The 23,722-nt window shown below is 50.4% G+C and overlaps 1 protein-coding gene across 6 annotated transcripts in view; it reads right to left on the reverse strand.

The window, feature by feature from the left end:
* WDR7 (WD repeat domain 7) overlaps positions 1-23,722 on the reverse strand; it is a 383,582-nt gene that overhangs the window by 357,032 nt on the left and 2,828 nt on the right. For all 6 annotated transcript variants that reach the window (XM_077282600.1, XM_077282585.1, XM_077282579.1 and 3 more), the window contains exons 2-5: positions 14,645-14,812; positions 14,050-14,156; positions 10,087-10,165; positions 515-689 (exon numbers count right to left, since the gene is read on the reverse strand). In XM_077282600.1, the coding sequence (XP_077138715.1) occupies positions 515-689; positions 10,087-10,165; positions 14,050-14,156; positions 14,645-14,803 (520 nt within the window). In that variant the 5' untranslated portion in view covers positions 14,804-14,812. The remainder of the gene's footprint in view (positions 1-514; positions 690-10,086; positions 10,166-14,049; positions 14,157-14,644; positions 14,813-23,722) is intronic.

Genomic DNA, 23,722 nt, shown 5'->3' on the forward strand with positions numbered 1-23,722 from the left:
CACTTGGACCCTTGTTAAATTAATTTTTGTGGGTCTCACACAGTAAGCCCGACAGTAATCACTCCTTGGTATGCTGATTGACATCCTGCTCCAGATACACACATGTTGCAGAGCAGACTGTCACTCAAGGAGTGTGGATGTGATTACCGCGCACTCACTATGTGGAGAGTCGTGACTGGTCACTGCCCTCTGCATTACCCCAACAAGCAAGCGGCTGCAGGGAGAATATAACTTCTTTTTCTCCCTGTAGCTGCTCCTCCAATAAACCAGCAGAACAAGTAAAATGCCATATAGCTGCAGGTAAATAGCTTAAGTTTTGTTTTTCAGCTGACAGGTTCCCTGTAACAACTGTAATGGATTATCCTGAGGAGAACACATCTATATCAAGATTCTAGAACAGATCTTTACAGACTAGTAAAGCTATTCTCCCCCCCCAAAAAAAATAATCTATTATTTTTTTAATATGTTGGAGTTGAAAAATATCATAGTGGGGACTTGATGGTGGAAGCGTTACCTTGTGTTCTGTGGGAGCGGATGATGCTCATGGAGCTGATCCAGTCTGGAGAAATCTTAGATACGAGCGAGTACAGGACTTCCAGGCTGCTGGCGTCCACCACGAGGACCTCAGGGTAATGACCGTGACAGAGCAATCGTCCTTCCCGTTGGGTTCCAGCAGAGAACTGGTAAAACTGAATAAGAAAAGGTAAAACGTCTGACTCCACCAGCCGGATAATGGACAGGACACATACACAGCTGTAAAGTGTGATTATGATGTTCTGCAGCAGCTGAGGAGCGCAAGTATATGGTATAATCTCTTATCATTCTCAAGATCTGAAAATCAGAATACGAAAATTAAATAAAAAAAATCATGTAACCCTTTCATGACTAGTGATATTTTATTTTTGCACTTTTGTTTTTTCTGCCCTTTGATAAAATGAATGTCAGATAATAATAATCTTTATTTTTATATAGCGCTAACATATTCCGCAGCGCTTTACAGTTTGTACACATTATCATCGCTGTCCCCGATGGGGCTCACAATCTAAAATTCGCTATCAGTATGTCTTTGGAATGTGGGAAAAAAACGTAGTACCCGGAGGAAACCTACGCAAACACGGGGAGAACATACAAACTCTTTGCAGATGTTGTCCTTGGGGGGATTTGAACCCAGGGCTGCAAGGCTGCTGTGCTATCCACTGAGATGAAATTACCGCACAGTCATATTCCCACATATGATCCCTGTCTGAGTTAGTATCTATAATATAACGCTGGGAGCGTCACTCTGTCCGAAGCCTCTATAGACTGCGCAAGCGCAAGCGCCGGCGCAGTCTGGACCGCACAGAGCGACGCTCCCAGGAGATCGCGGTATGCGTAAGCGCTGAACGCACACCGCGATCTCCACCGGACAAGCAGGGACGAGCCAGGAGGCGGAGGGTGAGTATACTTACCTGACCCGTTCCACCGACGCGCTTCCGGGCCGTGACTGTTCCCCTGCTCCCGGAATCGGCGCCTGCGCAGTCCGCGCTTTCGGCGCCATTTTCTTGAAGACACATTGCAGTGTCTTCAAGAAAATGGCGCCGGAAAGCGCGGACTGCGCAGGCGCCGACTCCGGGAGCAGGACCAAGAAAATGGCCGCGCCCAGCACAGCCACGCACAGCCGCCCCACCCAGCACAGCCGCCCACAGCCACGCACAGCCGCCGCACCCAGCACAGCTGCCCACAGCCACGCACAGCCGCCGCACCCAGCACAGCCGACCACAGCCGCCGCACCCAGCACAGCCGCCCACAGCCACGTACAGCCACCCATAGCCACACACAGCCGCCGCACCCAGCACAGCCGCCCACAGCCCACAGCCACGCACAGCCGCCGCACCCAGCACAGCCACCCACAGCCGCCGCACCCAGCACAGCCGCCGCACCCAGCACATCCGCCGCACCCAGCACAGCCATGCACAGCCACGCACAGCCGCCTACAGCCACGCACAGCCTCCCACAGCCACGCACAGCCGCCCACAGCCACGGACAGCCGCCGCACCCAGCACAGCCGCCCACAGCCACGCACAGCCGCCCACAGCCACGCACAGCCGCCCACAGCCACGGACAGCCGCCGCACCCAGCACAGCCGCCCACAGCCACGCACAACCGCCGCACCCAGCACAGCCACCCACAGCCGCCGCACCCAGCACAGCCGCCGCACCCAGCACATCCGCCGCACCCAGCACAGCCATGCACAGCCACGCACAGCCGCCTACAGCCACGCACAGCCTCCCACAGCCACGCACAGCCGCCCACAGCCACGGACAGCCGCCGCACCCAGCACAGCCGCCCACAGCCACGCACAGCCGCCCACAGCCACGCACAGCCGCCCACAGCCACGGACAGCCGCCGCACCCAGCACAGCCGCCCACAGCCACGCACAGCCGCCCACAGCCACGCACAGCCACGCACAGCCGCCGCACCCAGCACAGCCACGCACAGCCGCCCACAGCCGCCGCACCCAGCACAGCCGCCCACAGCCACGCACAACCGCTGCACCCAGCACAGCCACCCACAGCCGCCGCACCCAGCACAGCCGCCGCACCCAGCACATCCGCCGCACCCAGCACATCCGCCGCACCCAGCACAGCCGCCGCACCCAGCACAGCCACGCACAGCCGCCACAGCCATGCACAGCCTCCGCACCCAGCACAGCCACGCACAGCCGCCTACAGCCACGGACAGCCGCCGCACCCAGCACAGCCACCGCACCCAGCACAGCCGCCGCACCCAGCACAGCCGCCCACAGCCACGCACAGCCGCCTACAGCCACGCACAGCCGCTGCACCCAGCACAGCCGCTGCACCCAGCACAGCCACCGCACCCAGCACAGCCGTCCACAGCTGCCGCACCCAGCACAGCCGCCCGCACCCAGCACAGCCACGTCACATACAGCCGCCCGCACTCAGCACAGCCGCCCGCACTCAGCACAGCCGCCCGCACTGATGGGGGCGCAGGATGGAGCAGCACGTGATAGGATGGGGGCGCAGGATGGGAGCACATGACAGGATGGGGATGAGGATGGAGCAGCACATGACACGGTGGAGCAGCACATGACAGGATGGGGGCGCAGGATGGAGCAGCACATGACACGGTGGAGCAGCACATGACAGGATGGGGATGCAGGATGGAGCAGCACATGACACGGTGGAGCAGCACATGACAGGATGGGGGCGCAGGATGGAGCAGCACATGACACGGTGGAGCAGCACATGACAGGATGGGGGCGCAGGATGGAGCAGCATATGACAGGATAGGAGCAGCACATACCAGGATGGAGACCATATTCCAATATAAATGCTCGCCACCCGGGCGTAGAACGGGTTCAATAGCTAGTCTATAATATAACGCTGGGAGCGTCACTCTGTCCGAAGCCTCTATAGACTGCGCAAGCGCAAGCGCCGGCGCAGTCTGGACCGCACAGAGCGACGCTCCCAGGAGATCGCGGTATGCGTAAGCGCTGAACGCACACCGCGATCTCCACCGGACAAGCAGGGACGAGCCAGTAGGCGGAGGGTGAGTATACTTACCTGACCCGTTCCACCGACGCGCTTCCGGGCCGTGACTGTCCCCCTGCTCCCGGAATCGGCGCCTGCGCAGTCCGCGCTTTCCGGCGCCATTTTCTTGAAGACACATTGCAGTGTCTTCAAGAAAATGGCGCCGGAAAGCGCGGACTGCGCAGGCGCCGACTCCGGGAGCAGGACCAAGAAAATGGCCGCACCCAGCACAGCCGCCCACAGCAACGCACAGCCGCCGCACCCAGCACAGCCGACCATAGCCACGCACAGGCGCCCACAGCCACGCACAGGCGCCCACAGCCACGCACAGCCGCCGCACCCAGCACAGCCGCCCACAGCCACGCACAGCCACCCATAGCCACGCACAGCCGCCGCACCCAGCACAGCCGCCCACAGCCACGCACAGCCGCCCACAGCCACGCACAGCCGCCCACAGCCACGCACAGCCGCCCACAGCCACGCACAGCCGACCACAGCCACGCACAGCCGACCACAGCCACGCACAGCCGCCGCACCCAGCACAGCCGTCCACAGCCACACACAGCCGCCGCACCCAGCACAGCCGCCCACAGCCACGCACAGCCGCCGCACCCAGCACAGCCGACCACAGCCACGCACAGCCGCCGCACCCAGCACAGCCGCCCACAGCGACGCACAGCCGCCCACAGCCACGCACAGCCGCCGCACCCAGCACAGCCGACCACAGCCACGCACAGCCGCCGCACCCAGCACAGCCGCCCACAGCCACCCATAGCCACGCACAGCCGCCGCACCCAGCACAGCCGACCACAGCCGCCGCACCCAGCACAGCCACGCACAGCCGCCGCACCCAGCACAGCCACCCACAGCCGCCGCACCCAGCACAGCCGACCACAGCCACGCACAGCCGCCGCACCCAGCACAGCCGCCCACAGCCACCCATAGCCACGCACAGCCGCCGCACCCAGCACAGCCGACCACAGCCGCCGCACCCAGCACAGCCACGCACAGCCGCCGCACCCAGCACAGCCGCCGCACCCAGCACATCCGCCGCACCCAGCACAGCCACGCACAGCCGCCACAGCCACGCACAGCCGCCTACAGCCACGCACAGCCGCCGCACCCAGCACAGCCTCCCACAGCCACGCACAGCCGCCCACAGCCACGGACAGCCGCCGCACCCAGCACAGCCGCCGCACCCAGCACAGCCGCCCACAGCCACACACAGCCGCCGCACCCAGCACAGCCGCCCACAGCCACGCACAGCCGCCGCACCCAGCACAGCCGACCACAGCCACGCACAGCCGCCGCACCCAGCACAGCCGCCCACAGCCACGCACAGCCACGCACAGCCGCCGCACCCAGCACAGCCGACCACAGCCACGCACAGCCGCCCACAGCCACGCACAGCCGCCGCACCCAGCACAGCCGACCACAGCCACGCACAGCCGCCGCACCCAGCACAGCCGCCCACAGCCACGCACAGCCGCCGCACCCAGCACAGCCGACCACAGCCGCCGCACCCAGCACAGCCACGCACAGCCGCCGCACCCAGCACAGCCACCCACAGCCGCCGCACCCAGCACATCCGCCGCACCCAGCACAGCCATGCACAGCCGCCGCACCCAGCACAGCCTCCCACAGCCGCCCACAGCCACGCACAGCCGCCCACAGCCACGGACAGCCGCCGCACCCAGCACAGCCGCCGCACCCAGCACAGCCGCCCACAGCCACGCACAGCCGCCCACAGCCACGCACAGCCGCCGCACCCAGCACAGCCGCTGCACCCAGCACAGCCACCCACAGCCGCCGCACCCAGCACAGCCGCCGCACCCAGCACATCCGCCGCACCCAGCACAGCCGCCGCACCCAGCACAGCCACGCACAGCCGCCACAGCCACGCACAGCCGCCACAGCCACGCACAGCCTCCGCACCCAGCACAGCCACGCACAGCCGCCCACAGCCACGGACAGCCGCCGCACCCAGCACAGCCAGCACAGCCGCCCACAGCCACGCACAGCCGCCGCACCCAGCACAGCCACGCACAGCCGCCCACAGCCACGCACAGCCGCTGCACCCAGCACAGCCGCTGCACCCAGCACAGCTGCCGCACCCAGCACAGCCGCCCGCACCCAGCACAGCCACGTCACATACAGCCGCCCGCACTCAGCACAGCCACATACAGCCGCCCGCACTCAGCACAGCCGCCCGCACTCAGCACAGCCGCCCGCACTCAGCACAGCCGCCCGCACTCAGCACAGCCGCCCGCACTCAGCACAGCCGCCCGCACTCAGCACAGCCGCCCGCACTCAGCACAGCCGCCCGCACTCAGCACAGCCGCCCGCACTCAGCACAGCCGCCCGCACTCAGCACAGCCGCCCGCACTCAGCACAGCCGCCCGCACTCAGCACAGCCGCCCGCACTCAGCACAGCCGCCCGCACTCAGCACAGCCGCCCGCACTCAGCACAGCCGCCCGCACTCAGCACAGCCGCCCGCACTCAGCACAGCCGCCCGCACTCAGCACAGCCGCCCGCACTCAGCACAGCCGCCCGCACTCAGCACAGCCGCCCGCACTCAGCACAGCCGCCCGCACTCAGCACAGCCGCCCGCACTCAGCACAGCCGCCCGCACTGATGGGGGCGCAGGATGGAGCAGCACGTGATAGGATGGGGGCGCAGGATGGGAGCACATGACAGGATGGGGATGAGGATGGAGCAGCACATGACACGGTGGAGTGGCACATGACAGGATGGGGGCGCAGGATGGAGCAGCACATGACACGGTGGAGCAGCACATGACAGGATGGAGCAGCACATGACACGGTGGAGTAGCACATGACAGGATGGGGATGCAGGATGGAGCAGCACATGACACGGTGGAGCAGCACATGACAGGATGGGGGCACAGGATGGAGCAGCACATGACACGGTGGAGCAGCACATGACAGAATGGGGGCGCAGGATGGAGCAGCATATGACAGGATGGGAGCAGCACATACCAGGATGGAGACCATATTCCAATATAAATGCTCGCCACCCGGGCGTAGAACGGGTTCAATAGCTAGTCTATAATATAACGCTGGGAGCATCACTCTGTCTGAAGCCTTTATAGACTGCGCAAGCGCAACGTGCCTGCGCAGTCTGGACCCCACAGAGTTACGCATTCAGGGATGAGGATTGCGGTCGAGAAGATCGCAGTTTGCGCATACCGCGATATGCGGCACAACAACTTACCTATGAGGTATTGCCGCAGAGTCTCTTCAAGCCGGAGGCCGGGACACGAATCCTCCATTGGAAATGGCGCATGTGTATAGCGCACTTCAGGCGCCATTTTGTAAGTTATGCATCCGGGCCAGTGAATGGGACGCAGGATGGGAGTAGCACATGACAGAATGGGGGCGCAGGATGGGAGCAGCACATGACAGAATGGGGGCGCAAAATGGGAGCAGCACATGACAACATGGGGGCGCAGGATGGGAGCAGTACATGACAGAATGGGGGCGCAGGATGGGAGCAGCACAAGACAGAATGGGGGAGCAGGATGGAAGCAGCACAAGACAACATGGGGTTGCAGGATGGAAGCAGCACATGACAGAATGGGGGCGCAGGATGGGAGGAGTACATGACAGGATGGGGGCACAGCACATGACAACATTGGGTGCAGGATGGGAGCAGCACATGAAAGAATAGGGGCGCAGGATGGGAGCACCACATGACAGGATTGGGGGCAGGATGGGAGCACATGACAGGATGAGGGAAGAGGAAGAGAGTAGCACATGACAAGATGGAGGCGCACAAAACAGGATGAGGGCGCAGGATGGGGGCTGCACATGACAGGATGTGGGTGCAGGATGGGAGCAGCATATAACAGGATGGGGGCGCAAGATGGTAGCAGCACATGACAAGATTAGGGCGCAGGATGGAAGCAGCACATACCAGGATGGAGACCATATACCAATATAAATGCTCGCCACCTGGGCATAGAACAGGTTTAATAGCTAGTGAAAGTATAGGGATATCTGAGTAAAGGTCCAGAGAACAATGGCCCACACGTGCATACCCTCACCCCGACATGCGTTGCACCATCAGCTTCTTTTGGAATAAGCTGGCGGCTAAACGTGCGTCAGGGTGAGGGTACGGATGTATGGACCATTGTTCTCTGGACCTTCACTCAGGTATCTCTAGCAGTATATAGTTTCCTACCAAGACGGGGATCATATGTGGGAACATGACTGTGCGGTAATTTCATCTGACATTTATTTTACTTCATATACTTAGACTCCATAGGGATTAGAACTCAGTAGCATTAACTTAAAGGGAAGGTGCCGCATTTTATTTTTTGTATTAAAAATGATTGTTTACATAAACAATTATTTTTAATACAAAATTTAAATTTTTTAACTTTAACATTTTTTTTATTATTAATTATTTTTTCAGCCACTGGGGGCCGCCATTTTGCTTTGCAGGAGTGTAAGTGTAGCTGCACGACACTTATACTCTGAAAATATGGCAGCCCTGGGCATAGGACTCAGCGGTCGGCATCCGACCCTATACTTTACATTGAACTGCTCCCTGCTGTGATCTGGCCACGCCCCCTGACTGCTCCTGTCGCCTTGCTTTCACTCCAGGACAGGAGCTGAGGAGGGGAATGGGGTCTTTGCACGCAAAGTCTGGATCAGAACAGGCCATCAATCCACAGAAATGTTTCCTGGATTTCGGTGGAGCAGACAAGAAGACGGTCCATCCATGTGTATAAAAGACAGCGCTCTATGTACAATCCCTGGCTGGTCAACGCACCGAACATGGTGCCCCCCCATAGACCAGCACACTGCTCTCCTGAAATACTCTGTACTGCTGTCACCCTGCTCCCTCCACCACATATCTCCCAGAATCCTTGCTGCCTGCCATCCTCGGTGACTGTCTACTTGTCAGTATAACTCTGAAGTCACCAACAAAATGGCTGCTCACTGGGTTCATGAATATTATTCTCTCTTATCCCTTAGCAAACACCCAGGAGGAGAGGAGAAGAGACATCACACCCATGTCAGCAGACTGCGCCCATAATTACTGCAGGGCAGTAATGTGAGATAGTTGTACACTAGGTTATTGTCAAATTTCATTAGCTGCTCCCCCTAGTGTTTAAAAGTGGAAATGCCAAACCTTTTAAAATTATTTTTCATATTTTACTAAATTATAAACAAATGATAATATTTTTTAAGAAAATTTAAACATTAATTCTTTACAATTTTTTTCAATCGCTGTAAAAAAAAATTTTTTGATGGCACCTTCCCTTTAAATATAAATCAAATCTCTCCTGAACCAGTGGTTGGTACGTCATTGTCCAGCACAAGTATCACATTGCCCACGTATCTGATCCTTCTCGGAGTGATTACTCTAAATCTTTAAGTCTAGGACATCTGTCTATTAAGTCCTCAGTAGGGTGGCATTATACCGGAAACATTACAAATCCCTTCCAGGTATTTAATGCATGATGGTAATTGATTTAATGTGGACACACTAGCGCCCCCTGTTGGACCTTTATCAAAACTTTTTTTTTTTATGTTTTTTTAAACTTGTTCAATATAAACCAGTAAAATTTATTTTAATGGATCTCTTCAGTGCTCGGCCTTTATCAGTCTGAGTGTTTTGCTTGAAATGATCACATAATGTGTTGTAAAAAAAGGAAAAAAAAAAATCCAAGTGAAGTAAAGTCGACCCCCAAAAAATAAATAAACAAATAAATAATATAAAGCAGTTGAGCCACTGTTTTTGGGGTGTTGTGACAGAGTTCATTGGGCGTTTAAAATGACCTGACAATATGATTTTTCAGGTCAGTACGATTACAGAGATGCCAAACTTGTGTTATTTTTATTACTATTATAAGTAGTGAATAAAATAAATTCAGAAATCTGTGAAAAAAAAAAATATAATAATTATATATATATATATATATATATATATTTCTGTTTTCTATCGCCATTTACAAAGCCCAGAAATATTTACACTTTTACGTCAATGGAGATGTGCGAGGGCTTGGTTTGTTTGTTTTTTTTTTTTAGTGCGGAAAGATGATGGTTTCATGAATGGCTTAATATCGAGATTTTAGTTGGCGCTGTGGCAACCGAAAGACCGAAACTCTGGCACTTTTATTTTTCTTCTCTCTTTACCATGCGGATTCATTTTTATATTTTAATAGATTGGAATATTATGGATGCAGCGATAACAAATATAGAAAAAAAGAAAACCTATTTTTACTGGGGGAAGGTGGGCAATTTTTTTTATTTATTTTTTATTTATTTTATTTAGTCCCCCTTAGGGGACTTGAACCTGTGTTCGACTGATTACTTAATCTAAACGCTGCAATTCCACAGTATTGCAATATTTAAAGGATATTGTCAGCAGCTGCCGGGTTATGGGGCGGACTCAGGAAGGACCCGATATTGGACCTACCAGTACGTGCAAAGTCGGGAAAGCATTAAAGACATGAAGAATTTCCATTTGTGTGCGTTACTTTATTAGCAGTAAGTCAATGATGGGAAAGAATCCACCAACCTGTATTCCGGTGTGAGTGCACGCCAATTTCGTAAATTCTACACATCTTCCGTCGTTTACATCCCAGAGACACATTTCGCTGTCAGAAGAAAACAGACAAAATTGGTGAGAGTTTACACACAAGGCGGCGATGCTCGCTGCTACACTTATCCTATGGTCTGGCGGCTCCACGTTACCCCATAGTGCACGGATTCCCAAACTTTCTTTTACCTTTTAGGGCCACATTACACTTGGGAAATGGTCACGAGCCACAATCTACACAAAGAAACCATAGAAGCCGGGTGACCCACTACGAAAAGAAGTCGGAAGCCCCCCTGACGTTAGCGCCTCTAGGGTCTAGGGTAGGTGCTGGGATGAATACCCCATTGGTGGGAGTCGTGCACCTGGCCGAATAAATACCTACAATACCTGCTGATCACGCACATGACGCAGCAGGTATAGACGTATAGACGTGACGCACCACTCGCCTCCGACAATCGTGTAAGTCCCGCTCTTCTGACCTGCCCGCTGATGAAGGACGTGGGAGAAGGCAGGTTTAGGGTAGCAATGGGGACCCATGTGTGCATTACGCACGCTCACACAGAGGAGCATGCAGTTGTAAGCAGGTCGCCAAGGAACGGCTTTGCAGTACAAGATGGCGCCTGATGATGGGGTATGACAATGGCACCAGCAAGGAAGAGGAGGAGGAGGAAGTCACAGCTCCGCTATACTGCAGCCTTTTCATGGATCTTCCTCCACTTCGCTGTGCTTGCGGTTGTCTGCTGTATCCGGGGCGAATGCGCCAAGCTGGCAGATAGCTGTGGGGTCTGCGAGCGATGGGCTGAGGCCCCCTCTTGTTTTATTAAATACTATGGGACATCCTTTTCCTAGGATTTGACATTGAATCAGCCCTGCCGTTACTCTTCCTGTAAATCTACTATATAATTGTCTAAGGGTCACTTCCGTCTGTCTGTCTGTCCTTCTGTCTGTCACGGATATTCATTGGTCGCGGCCTCTGTCGGTCATTGAAATCCAAGTCGCTGATTGGTTGCGGCAAAACGGCCACGACCAATCAGCGACGGGCACAATCCGGCGGCAAAATGGTCGCTCCTTCCTCCCCGCAGTCAGTGCCCGCTCCGTACTCCCCTCCAGTCACCGCTCACACAGGGTTAATGGCAGCGGTAACAGACTGCGTTATGCTGCAGTGTAATGCACTCCGTTACCGCTGCTATTAACCCTGTGTGACCAACTTTGTACTATTGATGCTGCCTATGCGGCATCAATAGTTAAAAGATCTAATGTTAAAAATAATTTTAAAAAATTAAAAATCGTTATATACTCACTGTCCGTCGGCCCCTCGGATCCAGAACCGGCCTTCCCCGCTCCGGTGACCGCTCCATGCATTGCGGTCTCGCGAGATGATGACGTAGCAGTCTCGCGAGACCGCTACGTCATAATCTCGCGAGACCGCAATGCACTCTTGGGACCGGAGCGCGCGAGGAGCGTCAGTAACCGCTTCGCTTGGATCCGGGGGCCAACGGAAGGTGAGTATATAACTTTTTTACTTTAATTCTTTTTTTTTTTTTTTTTTTACAAGGATATGATGCCCACATTGCTATATACTACATGGGCTGTGCTATATAATACGTGGGCTGTGCAATACACTACGTGGGCTGTGCAATACACTACGTGGGCTGTGCAATACACTACGTGGGCTGTGCAATACACTACGTGGGCTGTGCAATACACTACGTGGGCTGTGCAATACACTACGTGGGCTGTGCAATACACTACGTGGGCTGTGCAATACACTACGTGGGCTGTGCAATACACTACGTGGGCTGTGCAATACACTACGTGGGCTGTGCAATACACTACGTGGGCTGTGCAATACACTACGTGGGCTGTGCAATACACTGCGTGGGCTGTGCAATACACTGCGTGGGCTGTGCAATACACTGCGTGGGCTGTGCAATACACTGCGTGGGCTGTGCAATACACTGCGTGGGCTGTGCAATACACTGCGTGGGCTGTGCAATACACTGCGTGGGCTGTGCAATACACTGCGTGGGCTGTGCAATACACTGCGTGGGCTGTGCAATACACTGCGTGGGCTGTGCAATACACTGCGTGGGCTGTGCAATACACTGCGTGGGCTGTGCAATACACTGCGTGGGCTGTGCAATACACTGCGTGGGCTGTGCAATACACTGCGTGGGCTGTGCAATACACTACGTGGGCTGTGCAATACACTACGTGGGCTGTGCAATACACTACGTGGGCTGTGCAATACACTACGTGGGCTGTGCAATACACTACGTGGGCTGTGCAATACACTACGTGGGCTGTGCAATACACTACGTGGGCTGTGCAATACACTACGTGGGCTGTGCAATACACTACGTGGGCTGTGCAATACACTGCGTGGGCTGTGCAATACACTGCGTGGGCTGTGCAATACACTGCGTGGGCTGTGCAATACACTGCGTGGGCTGTGCAATACACTGCGTGGGCTGTGCAATACACTGCGTGGGCTGTGCAATACACTGCGTGGGCTGTGCAATACACTGCGTGGGCTGTGCAATACACTGCGTGGGCTGTGCAATACACTGCGTGGGCTGTGCAATACACTGCGTGGGCTGTGCAATACACTGCGTGGGCTGTGCAATACACTGCGTGGGCTGTGCAATACACTACGTGGGCTGTGCAATACACTACGTGGGCTGTGCAATACACTACGTGGGCTGTGCAATACACTACGTGGGCTGTGCAATACACTACGTGGGCTGTGCAATACACTACGTGGGCTGTGCAATACACTACGTGGGCTGTGCAATACACTACGTGGGCTGTGCAATACACTGCGTGGGCTGTGCAATACACTGCGTGGGCTGTGCAATACACTGCGTGGGCTGTGCAATACACTGCGTGGGCTGTGCAATACACTGCGTGGGCTGTGCAATACACTGCGTGGGCTGTGCAATACACTGCGTGGGCTGTGCAATACACTGCGTGGGCTGTGCAATACACTGCGTGGGCTGTGCAATACACTGCGTGGGCTGTGCAATACACTGCGTGGGCTGTGCAATACACTACGTGGGCTGTGCAATACACTACGTGGGCTGTGCAATACACTACGTGGGCTGTGCAATACACTACGTGGGCTGTGCAATACACTACGTGGGCTGTGCAATACACTACGTGGGCTGTGCAATACACTACGTGGGCTGTGCAATACACTACGTGGGCTGTGCAATACACTACGTGGGCTGTGCAATACACTACGTGGGCTGTGCAATACACTGCGTGGGCTGTGCAATACACTGCGTGGGCTGTGCAATACACTGCGTGGGCTGTGCAATACACTGCGTGGGCTGTGCAATACACTGCGTGGGCTGTGCAATACACTGCGTGGGCTGTGCAATACACTACGTGGGCTGTGCAATACACTACGTGGGCTGTGCAATACACTGCGTGGGCTGTGCAATACACTGCGTGGGCTGTGCAATACACTGCGTGGGCTGTGCAATACACTGCGTGGGCTGTGCAATACACTGCGTGGGCTGTGCAATACACTGCGTGGGCTGTGCAATACACTACGTGGGCTGTGCAATACACTGCGTGGGCTGTGCAATACACTGCGTGGGCTGTGCAATACACTACGTGGGCTGTGCAATACACTACGTGGGCTGTGCAATACACTACGTGGGCTGTGCTATATACTACGTAGGCTGTGCTATATACTACGTGGGCTGTGCTATATACTACATGGCCGGCCGCGAACAATCAGCGACAGGCACAGTCTGGTCGAATCCTGTATATTCAATGTATTATTCTAAAATCTTCATAAATAAACTACATACATATTCTAGAATACCCGATGCGTTAGAATCGGGCTACCATCTAGTGTATGAATAATTTGACAACTGGGCGTTCCTATTTTTGCCTATGAAAGGGGTCTGTGTGCGGGGATTGAAGACTTACCCACTCTCCGAGGCGCTCACTATGTACTGCCTGTCCGTAGACGCACAGGCTTTAGATAGACAGGTGATGGACGCTGTGTGACCAAAGAGCAGAGCACGAGGGTTGATCTAAAAATGGAAGAAAATAAAAATATTTTGTTAAAAAGAGGCAATATCAGTCGTGTCAGACCTGTGATAAAAACATCACATAAAGGGACTAATCAAAGTGGACTGGTAAAAATAGGACGTCCCTCGAACCCTGGGTGACAACCAATATGGCCGTCAGCAAACCTTTTCAGGCTCGTAAACTTAGCCGTGCCTGACGAGAAGCCGCTTAATGGCTGCAGCCCGGAGGTGACGCTACGAGTTTCGGCACCGTACAGGAGATGACTATACACTGCTTTAATTAGGCTCCCGAATTGATTAAACAGGGGTGATCCAGTAGCGGACAACCCTTTTAAACCTGTGAAGTCTGACCCTAGGATCCATGATGATGATCACAAGTGCAGGCACTACGGTCCCTACAATACTTTCCTGGGAACAGAGCCCCATCCGTGCAGGAGTACGTGTCTGGTACTGCAGCTCCAGCCCAGATCTGGTCAGATATTTATACTCACTTCCAGCTCCGGTGATAGATCCCATAGGCAGATCTGTCCGTCGTGGCACCCTGTGATAACCGTGGCCATGTCATCCATCACCAGCACCGTGGATATACAATGTGTGGGGGCTTTACGACCCCATAGCACAATGGGAAGGACGAGACTGTTCCCTGTCATCTTTACGACCTATCAAAAAAAGAAAGAAGGGAGAATGAAACCTCAATAATTATGTGTTCCTGTGGCCGCTCCGTGCATGGCGGTCTACACTCGGACACAGATGTGTGAATCTGGCTTCATATGGGAGAAATTGGGAAGATCATCACCTGACATGTCGATATTGGGGGGAGGTCGTAGTCTCCCCCATACACATCAGATCGCCGTCGCTTGTCTGATCACTCCCGACTTTCCATACACCAGAGCGCTTAGCTCTGACATTGCCGCTCCTGGATCCCTCTCTCGTGGTATCATCTGTCGGAGAAGAGTCAGGAGGACCCCAAACAGACTAGCTGGCCGGCACAGGCAAAAATCAGACAAGTAAGGTGGCTGGAGTAGGAGGGTCCTGCAGTGACACCCACCAGAGAAATCACCTGTGGATGTTACTTCCTGTGATTACTAATGGAAAAGGACAGGTGACTATGCTGGGGGATGGAAAAGGTGGGGTCCAGCTGTGACTACTGGGGAAGAGGTAGCAAGTATTCGTGAAGTGTAAGGGTATGTGCACACGGTCAGTAATTGGTAGCGCTTTGGACGCAGCACGTGTCCGCTGCATCCAAAGTGCTGCCGGCTTTTGAACGCAGGCGATTCCGCATGTGATCACTGAACCGTGCGGAATAACCACATCCAATACATTGTACGGGTGAGATTTATCTTGCAGAGGCTCGTGTCTCCAGAACATAGACATTCTGCGGTCTGAAGAGACGAGCCGCATGTCCATCTCCGCAGGTGATCCGCGGTGCACGCATAGTGGACATGGGATGTCTTGAAATCCCATCCACTATGCTGTAACAACTGGACGCTGCGGATGAATGTAGCGTCCAACTCGCAGCTTTTACTGACCGCGGGAACGTAACCTTAAGGAAATTAAATCATACATAGTTTTCTACAATTTTTAATAATAAAAATCTGAACACCCCTAAAAGTCTGACACTCCTAAATAAAATCCAGAGTGACTAATTGCAATCTAGAAGTCATATAATTAGTACATTGAGTCCACCTATGTGTAACTTATTCTCAGTAAAACTACAGCTGTTCTTCGAAGGCCTCAGAGGTTTATGGATCAAACAGCATCATGAAAACCAAGGAACACACCAGACAGGTCAGGGATAAAGTTGTGGAGTCTCAAGTATCAATTCTTTTATTTCACAAATACTTGCTACTTTGTGTTGGGATCACATAATATACCAAGAAAATACAGTTACAATGGCATGCTCCATCCAGATGTGTCCGTATCCCAGAATTCCAAGCGGTGGAAGTTCACCGACCGCCATATTGGGACACCCAAGTGATGGGTGTCTCAATATGGAAACTGCAGGTGGTACCAGCCTCTTGCGCGGTACCACCAGCAGAACACCGTCGCACAACACACACTGTATATGCCGCACACACCACACACACACTGTATATGCCGCACACACCACACTGTATACGCTGTATGCACACACACACACTGTATATGCCGTATGCACCACACACAGACAGACACACACACTATACAACGACCGAAAGTTAATTTAAAAAATTGGCTGTGTCTGACCGTGTACGGAGCATACCACATCTCCTGGGCAGGGGAGGAAGCAAAAGACAATACTTTCCTTCGTGGGAAAACCCCTTTAAGAAGCAAATATCAATGCCAACATGGCTCTTCCTAAAAAAAGTACGCCAATGAAAGGAAAGCAGCAAAGGCACAACGTCAAAGACAACAACAAAGAGCAAATGAGACTCTTGAAGAGCAACAGCATCGCTGGGACAAAAACAATGCATATAGCACATGGGGTAGACAGGTCAAAGAAGAAACCACAGACAGGAGAAGTCAGCACATGGGGAAAGATAGAGTGGATAGGTGGGTGAGCACATGGGGGGAGAGATTCTCAACATTGCTAAGCCTGCCCCCATCCTGACATTACCGCCCTCCCGATGCCATAGCATCCGGCCTCCATCTAGTATATATAATTATTATCTTTTACAGTTTAAAAATTACAAAAAAAGCTACGTGGGCCATTGCAAAAGTTTGGGCACCCTGCATGATTAGTACCTAATAGCACCCCATTCTGAATGTATCACAGCTTATAAACACTTTTTGAAGATAGACATGAGTCTTTCCGTTATTGTTTGAGGGATTTTCAATTTTGTTTCCAGTTCTGTGAGATTCCCGAATCATCTTGCATCCTCTGCTATTTTGAAGGTCTAGCAACAGATGTTCAATGATGTTCAAATTAGGGACTGTGAGGGCCATTGTAAAACCTTCAGCTTGGACCTTTTAAGGTCGTCTATTGTGGATTTTAGCATGTGTTTAGGATCATTATCCATTTGTAGAAGCCATCCTCTTTTCTACTTCAGCTTTTTTACAGATGGTGTTATGTTTGCATCAAGAATTTGTGAAACATTTATTGAACCCACTCCACTCTCTACCAGTGACATCTTTCATGTGCCATTGGCTGCAACATAACCCCAAAGCATGATTGATCAACCCCCATGCTTAATGGTTGGCGAGATGTTCTTTTCCTGAAATTGTGTCCCCTTTTTTCTCCACACATCTTTGATCGTTGTGGCTGAAGAGTTCTATTTTAACCTCATCAGTCCACAGGACTTGTTTCCAAAATGCATCAGGCTTGTTTAGATGTTCGTTTGCATACTTCTGATGCTGAATTTTATGGTGAAAATGCAGGAGAGGTTTTCTTCTGATGACTCTTCCATGAAGGCCATATTTGTACAAGTGTCTCTGAACAGTAGAACAATGTACCACAACTCCAGAGTCTGGAAAAGCTTTCTGAAGGTCTTTTGCAGTCAAGCAGGAGTTCTAATTTGCCTCTCTAGCAATCCTATGAGCAGCGCTCACTGAAGCTTTGCTTGGTCTTCCAGACCTTATCTTGACCTCCACTGTTCCTGGTAACTGCTATTTCTTAATCGCAAGAACAACTTGAAAACACTTTGCTATCTTCTTATACCCTTCTCCTGATTTGTGGTCCTCCACGATTTTCTGAGTGCTAGGCAGCTGCTTAGAAGAACCAATAGATACTGATTTTTGACACAAGGTTAGAGGAAATGTGTCATCTTTTACTTTAGGCCTTTTAGAGATCATTTGATCTTCAACTTGTTTAACTGTTTATAATAACAGTAATTTTGACCAGGGGTGCCCAAACTTTTACATTCCACTGTACGTTTGTGGGTTTAACTTTTAAAAATGTGGAAACGTTTACAGGATAGGAACAATTTTTCAAGTCACTGCACATTACATTACTGATCCTGAGTTACATCCTGTATTATACTCCAGAGCTGCACTCACTATTCTGCTGGTGCAGTCACTGTGTACATACATTACAATACTGATCCTGAGTTACATCCTGTGTTATACCCCAGAGCTGCACTCACTATTCTGCTGGTGCAGTCACTGTGTACATACATTACATTACTGATCCTGAGTTACATCCTGTATTATTCCCCAGAGCTGCACTCACTATTCTGCTGGTGCAGTCACTGTGTACATACATTACTGATCCTGAGTTACACCCTGTATTATACTCCAGAGCTGCACTCACTATTCTGCTGGTGCAGTCACTGTGTACATACATTACATTACTGATCCTGAGTTACACCCTGTATTATACCCCAGAGCTGCACTCACTATTCTGCTGGTGCAGTCACTGTGTACATACATTACATTACTGATCCTGTACTGATCCTGAGTTACATCTTGTATTATACTCCAGAGCTGCACTCACTATTCTGCTGGTGCAGTCACTGTGTACATACATTACATTACTGATCCTGAGTTACATCCTGTATTATACCCCAGAGCTGCACTCACTATTCTGCTGGTGCAGTCACTGTGTACATACATTACATTACTGATCCTGAGTTACATCCTGTATTATACCCCAGAGCTGCACTCACTATTCTGCTGGTGCAGTCACTGTGTACATACATTACATTACTGATCCTGAGTTACATCCTGTATTATACTCCAGAGCTGCACTCACTATTCTGCTGGTGCAGTCACTGTGTACATACATTACTGATCCTGTACTGATCCTGAGTTACATCCTGCATTATACCCCAGAGCTGCACTCACTATTCAGCTGGTTCTGAATGACTAGACATCTATCCACACCAACGCCGCCACCACCACCACCAATGGCTCGTCTGGTGACAACAGTGGCTGATGCATGGCGCTCTACTTGACGTCTCCAACATCGTTGGTGGCCATCATTTCTGCTCAGCGTGATTTGAGTTTCATCAGTGAATAGCATTGAGGCCCACTGGTCCCTCGTCCAGCGTTGATGCTCTATGGCCCATGATGGTGTACTCAGGTACCCTTGTAGGTCGTCTAGCACGTAGACCACGCTGATGTAAATAGTTTTGTATGGTCTGATGTGACACTTAGGCGCCTCTCACCTCCCTTACATGTGCCTGGAGTTATGTCGCATTCATCATCCGCTTCCGAAGGACATTGTTCACAATGAAGCGGTCATCAGCTTGGGCCAAGGACGTCCACTCCTCTGCCTTTCTGCGACTCTTCCAGTCTCTCTGTATCTCTGCTGCAGCCTGCCAATGACTCTGTGAAACTCTATGCTCTGTGGCCACTTCCATCTAAGAACATCTTGATTCAAGTCTCACAATGGTGAGGTCCTGTTCACATTTTGCATTTTTGTTACATTTTCTGCAGGCAAAACCTTCTCACAAAAAAGCAGGTTTTGCTGCGTTTTTTTTGCTGCCTCTTCTGCATGCTGATAAAGTTTAGTGACCTCCAAAAAATCATGATGCAACTTCCTGAGGTTTATGTGCACCAAAAATGCATCAAACCTGATACCTGAGATTTTTGCTGTGTTTTTGCACTTACAAATTGCTTTGAATGGATGAAAAATGCTGCAAAAACACTGAAAGAAGCGACATGCTACAGTTTGCAAAAACGCAGCCGTTTTCTAAATCAGTCAGGGGAAAAAAAAACAAATGTGTGTGCATGAGATTTCAGAAATCTCATAAATTTTGCTGGTGGTGTAAAAAAAACGCAGCTTAAAATTTGCATTAAAAAAAAAAAAAAAAAAACCACACCGTGTAAACATAACCAAGGTGTTGTCTTGGTCTCATGATGACGACCGTTTGATACCAATTCTAATTGAACCGATTCATGGATCGGACGCCTGTTGTGAATTTTGCCATTAAATTCCTTGTTAGAAAACAGCAAATTGTGCAAAAAGCACTGAAACATTGAACATTTGGACCGATGCATCCAAAAGAAGGGCTGTGGAGTCGGAGTTCATGTCGGTGGAGTCGGAAATAAATAGACCCCTAAAATATATAATAAATTATATAATAAATTGGGTTCAGTAGTTCAGTGCGGGATGTGCTGTAAATGGTTTCATAGTAATTTTGGAATGTTATGAAATGTCCTATAAATGTCTGCTCTGTTCCTGATATAAGGATCTCAGCTTTTCATTGAGATTAATCTGTGCTGCACTTTCTGCACATGCTCAGTAGTGACCAGTGAAGGGGAGTTGAGAGAGTTAGAGAAATTGAGGAGTCGGAGGTTTTACTATGAACTCCACTTCTCTGTCCAAAAGTTAAGAGAAGGTCACATTAAAGTTCACTTGAAAAGGTTAGAGGGGGTCTACTTTCCAAAATGGTGTCACTTGTGGGGGGTTTTAATGTTTAGGCACATCAGGGGCTCTCTAAAAGCAACATGCGTCTCATCTCAATTCCAGTCAATTTTGCATTGAAAAGTCAAACGGCGCTCCTTCCCTTCCGAGCTCTGCCATGCACCCAAACAGTGGTTTACCCCCACATGTGGGGTATTGGCGTACTCAGGACAAATTGTACAACAACTTTTGGGGTTCATTTTCTCCTGTTACCCTTGGTAAAATAAAACAAATTGGAGCTGAAGTAAAATTTTTGTGAAAAAAAGTTAAATGTTCATTTTTATTTAAATATTGAAAAAATTCCTGTGAAACACCTGAAGGGTTAGTAAACTTCTTGAATGTGGTTTTGAGCACCTTGAGGGGTGCAGTTTTTAGAATGGTGTCACACTTGGTTATTTTCTATCATATAGTCCCCTCAAAATGACTTCAAATGAGATGTGGTCCCTAAAAAATAAAAGATGGTGTTGTAAAAATGAGAAATTACTGGTCAGATTTTAACCCTTATAACTCCCTAACAAAAAAAAAAAAATTGGTTCCAAAATTGTGCTGATGTAAAGTAGACATGTGGGAAATGTTACATATTAAGTATTTTGTGTGACATATCTCTGTGATTTAAGGGCATAAAAATTCAAAGTTGGAAAATTGCGTAACTTTCAAAATGTTTGCCAAATTTCTGTTTTTTTCACAAATAAACGCAGGTAATATCAAAGATATTTTACCACTATCATGAAGTACAATATGTCACGAGAAAACAATGTCAGAATCACCGGGATCCATTGAAGCGTTCCAGAGTTATAACCTCATGAAGGGACAGTGGTCAGAATTGTAAAAATTGGCCCGGTCATTAACGTGCAAACCACCCTTGGGGGTAAAGGGGTTAAGCTGCATTTCACAGTACTTTTTATTGCTTTAGTGGCCCAAAAAAAGGCCAATTTAACTTAACAAAAATGGAGCAGAATCTGATTCCTGCGCTTTTGCACTTACCCAATGTTTCCTATGGGTGAAAAAATGCTGCAAATACACTGAAAAACACTGAAAAGAAGTGACCCGCTGCAGTTTGCAAAAAAGGCACCGCACCAGTTTTCCAAATCAGTCAGGAAAATAAAAGCACTGTGTGCGCATGATACTTCTGAAATCTCATCCACTTTGCTGGTACTGTGAAACGCAGCTTAAAATTAGCATAAAAAAAAAAATTGCAGCAAAAACATAACGAGTGAACATCGCCTTAGGCCAAATTCCTTTCGGGAATGAAGTTGGTTTCTTATTACAAAATGTTCTTTTTTTTTTTTTTTTTTTCCACAGGTTTAATAACAATCAGAAATAATCACCATAATAAAATACAATGCGGTGAACGGACATAAATACATCTAAAAATCATCTAGAAAAAATAAATGAAATTGGCACAAAATCTTGAGAGAGAACGCATCATGTGTGGACAAGGACAGATGGAAGGGTATAAATATTATTGTTCTTATTCATGGTGAGAGTCGCGGTCCTGCAGTGTCACAAACGCCACCGGAGATTCCGCTCACTGGAATATCAGACAAAGAATTGGACATTAATGTCGTCGTGGGACCCCCAGCGATAATGAGGTTAGCCCCTCTTCTATAAATAGAAGAAACCTTAATATTTTGGGAATAACCTTATAAAACATTGATTTCAATTAACAATGGTCGCATGCCCACTTTGATGCCAGGTTAATGCCATGAACTGATCACTATCAATGTCTGGGCACGGTTACATCAGTGGCCCAAAGTAATTTAACCCTTTAAATACACCAGCTCCTTAGTGACATTTATGAAAAATTGGCGGTCTGCCCACTTTGATGACCAAAATCTATTTTGGGCCAGGTTGGAGTGACCCGCCTTAGATGTGAAGAGTCCCCATCTGTGTAATGGTGGTGTGAGGTTAGTGGTCCAAAGTCATTTAACCCTTTAAAAACACCGATTACTCATTGAAATCTATGACAACTGAATGTCTGCCCACTTTGATGCCAGCTCTGAAGCCCAGAAACCATTTGGGCCAGATTGTAGAATCCTGCGCTTGATGCGGGACATCCCTATCTGTCCAACAGCCATGTAAGATCAATGGCCCAAAGTCGTTTAACCCTTGTGGTGACCACTGTGATGCCCATTTTTGTGGCTTCTTTAGTAGTCTGGGCACCACTTTGGATTTTATTATTGGGATTATTTCTGATTGTTATTAAACCTGTAAAAAAAAAAAACACAACAACAAACAAATCTCTGCAAAGAAGAAACAGCTGAATAAGAAATCAGCGTCAGTGATGTCGGGATTGCGGTCTCTGAATGGAAACAAGATTGTTCTCATTCCTTGACAGCAAACACTCGGTGAGCGACGGAAACGAGAAATTTGGAGAATCTTTTCTCTGTATGCACCAATCAAATATTAAGGACATAAAGCTGGAGACAACCCCTTACAGTGACACACGTGACAGTTTTCTGCGGGCAGTGTCTCCTCTGCAGTTTTGCATTATGGCCATTCATGTGTGTGTGCGTCTCATTATCAGCAGCGGAAGTCATCAGTTCACTGAGGAGTGGATTGTAAGCAGAGTGCGAACGCTGGAGATCTGCGCTTATCACAAACCAAAACACTCAAACACAACCGCCAGCAATATTATAGTAAAAACAAAAGCAGACGCCGAGTGCACCGGAGCATTCCTCCATAACAGCTCAGCCTGGACTGCACTGACCAGGGATGGTACTCAAAGGAAAAGTGCGTCCTTAGGGTCAGCTTTTCCCCCCATGACTGGTAAATTTGCAGCATAATCTCGACCCCTCCAATATATTTGCTTACAAACCATTTAAATCAACGCGTCCTTCAAAGACCAATTCGACCCAATTTGTACAATCTCTGCTTTGGATCATTCTCGTTGACATCTTAAAACTGAAAACCTGCACAACCCCAATACATCCCCAGCTGAAGATCTGCTACAATTACATCCAGTCTCGAGAAATCCTGAGCAGCAACTCGTGACGCTCCAAAAATTCTGCGTGCAACCTTTCCTGCTCTGGCTATAAGGCAATATTGATACAGGAGTTTCTGATGTGGGTTTTCTTACAAATTTTTGGTCAAAATCCACATTAAAAAGGCTTCAAATCTATATGCAACAAGCTTCCAATTCATTTGAAGAGGAAAATGGGCCTCAAATTACTTGAAGGACAGAAAAAGCATGATGCTGATATTTTAGCTTGTTTTGCACATGTAAAAATGCATGAAAAACTGC

Source organism: Ranitomeya variabilis, chromosome 1 (genome assembly GCF_051348905.1).
Source record: "Ranitomeya variabilis isolate aRanVar5 chromosome 1, aRanVar5.hap1, whole genome shotgun sequence".
Lineage (NCBI taxonomy): Eukaryota > Metazoa > Chordata > Amphibia > Anura > Dendrobatidae > Ranitomeya > Ranitomeya variabilis.